The sequence below is a fragment of the Oryzias melastigma genome, linkage group LG7, assembly GCF_002922805.2.
Source record: "Oryzias melastigma strain HK-1 linkage group LG7, ASM292280v2, whole genome shotgun sequence".
Taxonomy (NCBI): Eukaryota; Metazoa; Chordata; class Actinopteri; order Beloniformes; family Adrianichthyidae; genus Oryzias; species Oryzias melastigma.
Window position 1 is genome coordinate 17491157 of NC_050518.1, and position 9295 is coordinate 17500451.

The 9295-nt window shown below is 36.4% G+C and overlaps 1 protein-coding gene across 2 annotated transcripts; it reads right to left on the reverse strand.

The window, feature by feature from the left end:
• Positions 1-723: 723 nt before the first annotated feature.
• Positions 724-8952, reverse strand: LOC112158614 (solute carrier family 17 member 9). Of its 2 annotated transcripts, XM_036212833.1 has the most exons (12): positions 6628-8951; positions 6411-6550; positions 6073-6172; positions 5868-5992; positions 4078-4174; positions 3903-3999; positions 3720-3807; positions 3607-3641; positions 2267-2382; positions 1586-1641; positions 1481-1510; positions 724-1406 (listed from the first exon to the last, which is right to left on the reverse strand). In XM_036212833.1, the coding sequence occupies exons 1-12, from the start codon at positions 6789-6791 to the stop codon at positions 1237-1239; spliced, it is 1218 nt and encodes a 405-aa protein (XP_036068726.1). In that variant the 5' UTR covers positions 6792-8951; the 3' UTR covers positions 724-1236. The 2 variants fall into 2 exon arrangements, with proteins under 2 accessions (XP_036068726.1, XP_036068725.1); XM_036212832.1 differs by having other exon boundaries at positions 1481-1641; positions 6628-8952.
• Positions 8953-9295: the final 343 nt, after the last annotated feature.

Genomic DNA, 9295 nt, shown 5'->3' on the forward strand with positions numbered 1-9295 from the left:
AAAACAAAATAAAATAAAATAACATAACATAAAATTACATAAAATAAAATGACATAAAATAAAATAAAATTTCATAAAATAAAAAAATAAAATAAAACAAAATAACATAAAATAAAATAAAATAAAAATGTACCCACTCAAAGGGAAGATCATTCCCTTCAGTTAAAAGGAGTTTCAAAAACTTCCCCAGTTTATTCTGCTTTCTTACAAACACTCATTAGTTGTAAATTATTAGTTAAAAATAGGCCAAAATGTTATGGGTTATGTGAATAATCAAAACAAAGCATCAGACCTTAATGCGCATGCTCCTGACCACCAGGGGGCATTTTGCTTCGTAGTTTTAAGCTCCTTTTCAATTACCCATGAAATTAAATTAACTTTAAAGTTTTATCAAACGTAAAAATGCAAAATGATATAATTAGAATAATCAAATAATAAATATATTTTCCTTGCAGTATTTTAGGTTTATATCAAATTATAAACAAAACTCCTGCAATCCAAATACAAACAAGTTAAACCTTTAAGAAAATATAATCATGGACATTATACAACTCTTTGAAACAGCTTAAACAAATAATCACGTCTTTTCAACACTTTAAACAATATAAAATATTTGAATTATACTTTGACTAAAATTATTTAATACATTTTGATGAATTAAACCTAAAACCAAATGAGCAACAAAGGAATCTCACATAAAAGAGGCAAAGAAAGAAGCAGAAATGTAGTGTTGGCTTTTAATGAGAACACACAATCCACCTTCCTGATCAGTCAGGAGACGCTGCACTTCATGCATAAGAGCTCCTTCTATTGCACTTGAACATTTGTAAGGCACGGGTGTTATGATATGAGGTCCAAGATGATGCACTTCATCAATGTTCCGTAATGTTTGCTTGAGTTTTATCTCTCAAAGTGCTTGTTGACTTTCTGTGGCCTTCATTACATCAAAATAATACAAAGTTCTTGCATATTTTTTCATAAAAATTGTGGTTTTCCTTTAGAAAAAGGGTAATGACACAGTTTTATAGGACCAATAAATATACTGTTCATATTAATGGATACAGAAATATTCACAATGCTCCAAAACAGTTTCATTACTTTTTTTGAACAACTCTCCTTTTCTAATACAATCAAAAATAAGTTAAGAAAGAGAAATCTTTAGAAGTCTTGGGTTTGATGCTGAATCCTCGAGTGGTTGAGCAGCAAAGACCTCAGTCTGAGTGAAGACAGTCTATGTCAAACCACAACCAGCTGGCAGTGAGCCGTCTGATCAAGACGCTGAGCATCTCCGAAGATGAGGAAGATCCAAAGACCAATGGCATTCACCAGAATGATGAAGGAGAACACTGCGGCCCACGACAGAGTGATCTCTATCAGGTAGCCTGAAAAGGACACCAGCAGCAGACCTGAGGAGCAAATAGGCAGTTAGAGCTGGGATCTCACACTTTCCTGAAGTTTAGGTCAGGTTTAGGTTACGTACCCATAAAGGCCCCCATCATATTCATGAAACCTGTAAGAGAAAACCAGAATATTTGACAAATACACTTAAAAAACTGATGGGAGGAAATAAGAAGCTTAGATGTACCATAAAGAGCTCCAGCACATGATGGTGTGAGGTCCTGCACATTCACAGATACGCCACTGAAACACAAGAACAGGCACATGTTCAGAAAAATTAATTATTCCAAATTATTATATGAAATGTCAATAAATCTGCTATTTTAGTTCAAAGACAAAAATCTGTTGTATTTGCAACAGTGTCCAAAAGGTCATTTTCCAATATGTAAGACATGAGGAGACATAAACCTGAACAGGTCTGCACATGTATCCACACATGTATTCAGTAAACATCTGTTTGTCTGGTTGAAATCAACAAATTCCAAAAAGACCTGATTTAAAATGTTACACAGATCTAAAACTCTAATGTGTTCCTAGCATCTGCATTGCTTAAAACTTGAGTTCTAGTTGTTTCAATGTCTGTTATGTGTTTTTTTTCTACTTTAAAAAAACTTTACATTGTATAAATTTGTAAGGATGGATGTTACCATGTAAAAAGAAACTCAAACGATAAATTTCCACTCTAAGTTAAGATGTTAAAAATGTCATAATTCTTGAACAAGTACGTAAATGCTTCAGTTTGTTTGATGCTTTCTGCTGATTTTACGACTAGAGAATTTTGAGGGATTTTTTTTTTATTATTTTTTTTAGACAAACCATAAGTTCTAAAATATTTGTAAGGATATGTATTTTAATTATTATACCATACCCACTACTAAATGTGGATAACCCCACAGAAGCAGAAATGAAGATGACGGCTGATGGGAAATCGACTTCTCCAGCCAGCGGCAGGATGAAGACGCTGGACGCACCCATGGCACAGAACTGAAGGAAGATGGAGAGAAGAACACAGGAGATTTGATAAACATCATGTTGTTGTCGTTTTTTTAATTATTCAAACAAAACATTAATACGTACTAAAACATTAAAAATTAACATTATTTTGGGCAATATTTATGTTTTTGATTCAAGCAGTAACTAAATGGTGACATTTTAACACTAGAAGATTTTAGGAAAACTTTTCCTTATAGAATTTCAGGAGAAAATATTAACTCTTCCAAAAGACGATATGTCTCAACTATTATTAATAATTAGATGTAATCCAAATACTTTCAAAGTTTTGTCAGAAAAAGAAAAGATCGTCAAAAAGTTTGCTGAGGATAAAAAAGTTTATTTCTATACAAAGTTGCTCTAAGAGTGAAAGAATGATCAGTTTATCCTGAAGTTTGAATCCAAAAATTGAACTCTGCAATAGACTAGGATGTGTTCCCACTTTCACTCGAAAGTGGCTGTGATAGGCTCCAGCAACCTCGTCACCCTGAAAAGGATTAAACAATTGGAACAAAGGAATGACCCGCATGAGTTTAAATGGATGCTTTTCTTAATAGAAAGTTAAATGGATTCATGCTTTTGTGGTGTTTCCATTAAAATTCGACAGTTTTTACAGTCCAGTTTTAAGGAGTCTGTAGAAATGAAATACTTTGTTCGTTGTTTCTTAGTTGTCAGTAAAATCTGGTGTTACTGTCTGTTCTCAGAAGCTGGTTAGAACAACATTCTCTGAATTATTTTAAACATTTTTGTGCTCCTTGAAAACATGCAGACCTGACCTGCTGACCTGATCTGTTTGAATCTCTAAAGAACATTCTGCTGTCATCAGAATGAAACAATCCTATCTGTAAAAACAACCTGTCTTTACAAATTACTAAAAAAAATGTGGGGTTTTTTTCAGTTACTTGTAGGGTTTTAATAATTACAAAAGTTTAATGTTGTGATTTGATTGTGTCTCGATAAGTTCCAGTCCTATAATGTTATCTGCATTTACATTTACAAATGCATTTTGAGGACAAATGTATAAAAATTGTTGCAGATGATCTCAAGGGTCTTCTCCCTCTTTCCCATGTTTGCATAGACTGTTTTTAATTTTATAATAATTAAATGATGCAATTTAAAAAAAAAAATTGAAATCATGCAAGAGAAACTGACTCCTGTAAAACAGTGTAAAAAAATGGAGCATACATGTGGAATCACAGCACAGTTCTCCAAACGTACCTGCATTATTTTCCTGACAGTCAGCACACCATAACCTACAAGAGTAAATGAATGGTTTAAAGTTTGTAATTTAGTGATGGGGAGTGAAAGCAGCGGCGTTGCTCTTCTCAAACCTCGAGTGATGAGCAGGTCTGAAACACATCCTCCACTCAGCGCTGACGGAATGGCAGTCAGCCATGGAACCACGTTATAAACCCCAGCCTGCAGGAACACAGACAAACGGGGGTCAAAGAGGTCGGGGGGTGGCGCTCTAGGCCGGGAAGGGTCAGGAGGAGCTGCGGGTTCGAGTCACACACCTGAGCATCAGGGAAGGATTCTCTGAAGTACGTTGGCAGCCAGGACAGGAGAGTGTAAGCCGTGCTGCATGTGCACATGTGGGCAAACACCATCGCCCTGGAGAGAGGATGAGGAGGTTAAAAACGCCAAATGCTGACTCAGCATTTATCCAATTAGAGAACAAGAAAGTCGTACCAGATTGGAGGCTTTTTTAAAAGTTTCAGCCAACGCTTTCTTGACAGTCCTGGCTGTGTGTGGTTCTGTGCTTTTACCTGGGCCGGGGTGACTTCACCTGAACCACACCAGAAAGAGATAATCAAACTGGTGTGAGCTAAGATATGACGGTGTTTATAAAGTCAGGAAATTATGATTTTTGTTCTTTAGATTCATCATATTGCATGAAACAAGATAAAATTAATTTCTTAGCTTTCATGTCATAGGTCAATAATTCCCAACATGCCATATAATCTGGTAATCCACATAAATTATAATCACTTTAATGGAAAAAAAAACGTGAAGAAATATCTAATATTAGAGTCAAAAATTAAGAAAGAAATCATGTTTTGTATATTTTTTCCACATTACAGTTGTGCTCATAAGTTTACATACTCTGAAAGAAATTATAATTTCTTGATCATTTTTATAGAATACGAATAATAGCTCAATAACTTTTATTGCACTCATAGTTAGTGGTCGGGTGAAGTTATTTATCATCAAATAAAATCTATTTGCCCTTTTAAAATCATAATGATAACAGAAACTTTCCAAATCACCCTGTTCAATACCCTAATGAGCATCAACAGACTCACGCTTCCATCATCCAATCCTGCACTGACATCTCTGAATTCTGAGTCATAGAGAAAACTAAAGATCTGTCAGAAAATCTATGGGGAAAGGTAACTGAACTGTACAAAACTGGATTTAAGAAGATATTCAAAGAATTGAGAATGTCAGTCAGCTGTCTCCTGACCTCAATATTATTGAGCCACTCTGGGGAGATCTCAAACAGGCAGTTCAAGCAAGACAGCTCAAGAATTTAAAGGAACTTTAAAGTTTTTTTTTGCCACAAAGAATGGGCTGCTTTAAAGAAAATAAAGAATATCATCCACAACGAACACAAGAGACTTTACGCTGTTATTGATGCAAAAGGAGACAATACAAGATATTGATTTTGTGTTATTTGGGAATTCTCTGATGTCATTATGGTTTAAGAAGTGTTGCTTAACAATAAATACCTTAATCCATCCACTAACCTTTCGTGGAAACATTTATTGTGTCCTCATTTGCTGACAAATAGCCTTTAATTCATTTTTTTTCCCAGAGTGTCATGAATTAATCCGCTTTCTCCCCCTCTGGATATCAGCAGGAACTATCTCCAGAGTACTGACACTTCCTGATTCTCTACACTTCACTTCCCATAAGCCCCTCCTCCCAGAAGCCTTACTGATGAGAACCAGCTGCGTTTGCTGCCTGCCCCGACCCTCGCCTGGACCCTGAACACTCTGATTTTCTCTGATGCCCTCATGTTCCTGCCTGCCTGACCCTGATTTAGCTTTATGGACTTCAAGTCCTGCCTTTGCTAAATAAACCTGCTGCACTTGGATCCAACCGTCTGCCTGTTTATGACACAGGTGATGTAAACTTATGAACACAAGTGTATGTCCAGATTATGATATATCATATTATGTCCTTCATGTTATCGTTGGTTTTTAGATATGTGGGTTTAAAATAAAAGAAAGTGAACAAAGGTAGAAATATGACAAACATTTCTCCACTTTGCTGTCATTGTTTTCCAAATGTTATTTATTTAACCATTTTTGCATTTTATGTTCAACCTTTCCATTTTAGTACTTTAACCTGTGATAGCGTCTTACCGCCATATTTCCATCCTTTGAACATTTATCATCATATCTCAATTGTTCTTAAAAAACTAAAACAGATAAATCAAATCTTAATTGAGATTAAAAAATGACTAACAGATGTACCTTTTAGTAAATACTGCCAAACAGTGAGAGCCCAGAGTCCCGACAGCAAACCTGAACAATAGAACATGCTCTCCCATCCATACTGCTCCAGCAGCACAGACCCCATCCCACCAGCAAGCAAAGTTCTAGGAGGAAAAAAGCACAAAAATATATCCACAATGTGTATTTATCCACAAACGTATGTCCACGACTGTACACAACGTACCCGAGATAAGTGCCGCTGTTCATGGTGCTCATTAAAAACCCTCTTTCCCCCTCTAGCACTCGCTGGGAGCACAGGCTGGCCAAAGACGGGAAAAAAACACCTGAAAAACATACAAGGTTCATGCAACGTCCAGCTGATCAGGGTCAGAGAGGAGCAACTGTCTGAATATCTAAATCGTTCAGCATTCTTACAAAACACTTCTTAAATTAAACAACTGCTTTAACTTCTCATCAAACATAAAAAATTAATGGTAATAAATTTGAAAATGTTCTGTCGAATCATCAAGACTTTGAGCAGACCATGTAATGTTTTCATCTTTAGAGAAACAAAGCACTCACCCTGCAGTAATCCCATCAGGATTCTGGCCAGAGTCATGAGGAAAAGCTGGTGAGAGCCAAGATGAGCCAGCAGAGGAGTTCCTGCTGTGATGACGGCCCATGAGGCAGCAGAGAGGAGCAGGACCCTCTCTCCCCCCACCCTGAAGGACAACCAAAGGGAAGAGATGTAAAAACAGCACTTCTCTGTTGAAGCGAGCGTGTTTTCAGTTGTGCTCACATGTCACTGGCGTGTCCTCCCAGGATCTGCGTGAAGCAGTAACCCCAGAAGAACCCACCCAGGACCAGACCAGAGTCGATTTTGCTCCAGTGGAATCTGGTGGCCATGGAAACGGCGCACACCGGCATGGTCATCCGGGCGCAGTAGAGGAGGCATGTGCCCATGAACAGCACCAGGGTCCATTTTCGAGCAACGGGCCTAAAAAACACAGTTTAATTGTTACACCGCATGAACGATACGTTTATTTATGAGTAATAATACAAGTTCAGGAGTTGTTGCTGAGATTTATTTGAGCAGGTGTTACTGTAGTCTGTGGTTAGAAGCCTGATGAGTCCTCTTTTGTGTGTTTATGAGGTTAAAGGTCAAAAAGGATTAGTCCGAGTCGGAAAGTGTGTGTTTGCTTTAAGGTCCTTCATGTTGTGAAGCTCGGTCTGGATCAAATCAGGGATCATCTGGATCCTTCAGGACACTTTATAGCCCCGGAATTAAATGTTGTTTGACGTATTTTGGTTCATTTAAGTTTTTCTAAGCCCTTTTTTTGTTTGTGTTTTCTGTTTAAAACCTCACCTGAACAAATGCATAGAAAAGAAATCATGAAAAGAAATCACATTCAGTTTGAAAACTGATCTATTCTTTTTTTTTTAGATGATTGCTTTTAAAATAGCTCTTAAAGATGCAGGTTAATGACAGGAAACGTCAGTGAGCTCCAGTGTATCAATAACATTTTTATAAAATTAGTGCCCTATTTGCATTAAAATCTAAGACATGTTTACATGCGCCACACGTTTGATTGGAATAGATCATTTTGACATGCACAGAACTGTCGGAAATAGTCGTAGAAGAACAAATAGTGAGTTTCTTTGTAAACAAACAAAGATGCTGCATAGATCGAGATGATCCTCTGAGCGGGTTTTCATTATAATTAATAATGTACACATATGTTACTGAGCATAGGTGACCTAAGCCGCCGCCTAGGGCGCCATCTGCTGGAGGGGATGCCAAATTCCAATGGTTTTTTTTTTTAACATTCATTTCATGTAAAGATGCTAAAAATGTAATAATTAAAACCATGAATAAAATAACTAAAAAGTTTGAAAAAATCTATAATTTGATTTCGTGCTGCGTCCAAAGCACTTTACAGTCCCATTCATCCATTCAAAAGGTACCGAACACTGGCCCCAACCCTCTGACCACTAGGAGCAATGTGGGGCTCAGTGCCTTCCCAAGGACACTTTGACACATGGGCGCACAGAGGTCGACCGCTCTACCTCTGGACCACAGCTGCCCCAAAATCTCATTAAAAAGAAGAAATATTCAACATCACTTTAACTTGTCACTGACTTATAATCCTATCAGAAAATGCATCACTTCTCTCAGAAAGTTTTGCAAATTACAAACATTTTAAAGTTCATTGTTGTTAGTTTGTTAATAATAATAATTATTATTTTTTTTTTTTTTGCACTGGAACAACCCCCCAAAAAAGAGGAGAAAATTGTTATCTAACAATTATTCACACAGAACTCAAAAACACACACTTGATGTGATATTTGATAGACACTCCTTTGAATAAAAAAATAAATAAAACTAACTGAAATCCATTACTTCCTGTAACTATGAATGTGTTCCTTATGCCTCTCTAGAATTTTGGACAATGTTTTGCAAACAGCTCCAGGTAGTTTCCGAGTTGAAGGATGTCCTCCACTATCATTGTGGGATCTCTCCACTGCTGTTCAATGGGATAAAAATCCGTAGTGATTTCAGAACGCAGTGCTTTGTTTCTGAGACCCGTTTGAAGTGTGTCACAGATCATTGACCTCACATGAAGATGCAGCTGGGACTGACCTCTGCAATCCCCCCCCAAAAATCCTTGATGATCATCTGATTTCATGATATCATTCACAAATTCGAGGCATAAAAAAAAAAAAAAAAAAAAAAGAGCCAAGAATCCCCATTACATCTATGAACTTCAAGAGTGTTTAACTGATGAAATCCTGATGATTTTGAGCACCGTGGTCACAGGAACATTAAGATTAACTGATTGTCCATATTTTTCCACATTTTTTAACTTCAGTTTTTGGGCATCTCTTTATATCTTGTCGTTTTCTCAATTCTTTGTGTAATTGCCTACTACACAAAAGATTAAATCACCAACGCCGAATGTTGCCATGTTTATATTCGATAGTGAAAGTATAAAAAAAAAAAGTGAGGGCACAAAAAAGTCATTATGATATAGTACGTCATGTTTGACTTTCTTGCATTTGTAATTAAAGTAAATCTGCTGCAGCAGGCGGATCTTATCTGACACCGGATGTTTTATTTTGAAAGGAACTTGTTTTTGCTGCTGTCGAAAATAACGCAATTTTAATATATAGTAAAATATCGTTATATTAAAATTCAAATTAAAAAAAATATTTAACAGCTTTATGTTCGAAATGAATGCTTTCAAGGCCACAAAAACATAAATATTGCAGGCTGTCTTTTTCTAAACGGTGAAGTGAGTTTCGGTCTTCAACAAACTGGAACAAATGGCTCATTTAGTGAACCCAAATAAAAACATAAGTTTTTTTTTTAATCCAGCCTATATTACTTTTATCATCCTAAGGTGGAATTGACGTTCAAAGCGTAAAACTACAAAAACGTTGAAGCGAAAAAACAAATAAGCACGCGC

Excerpts from the sequence above, each read along its gene's own strand:
- LOC112158614 (XM_036212832.1), bottom strand. The coding sequence starts at position 6,791 with ATGGGCACATGCCTCCTCTACTGCGCCCGGATGACCATGCCGGTGTGC. Across the intron at positions 4,000-4,077 it reads TTAAAAAAGCCTCCAATCTG|GGCGATGGTGTTTGCCCACA; the intron begins GTACGACTTTCT and ends TCCTCTCTCCAG. Across the intron at positions 3,642-3,719 it reads AGACCTGCTCATCACTCGAG|GTTATGGTGTGCTGACTGTC; the intron begins GTTTGAGAAGAG and ends TTACTCTTGTAG.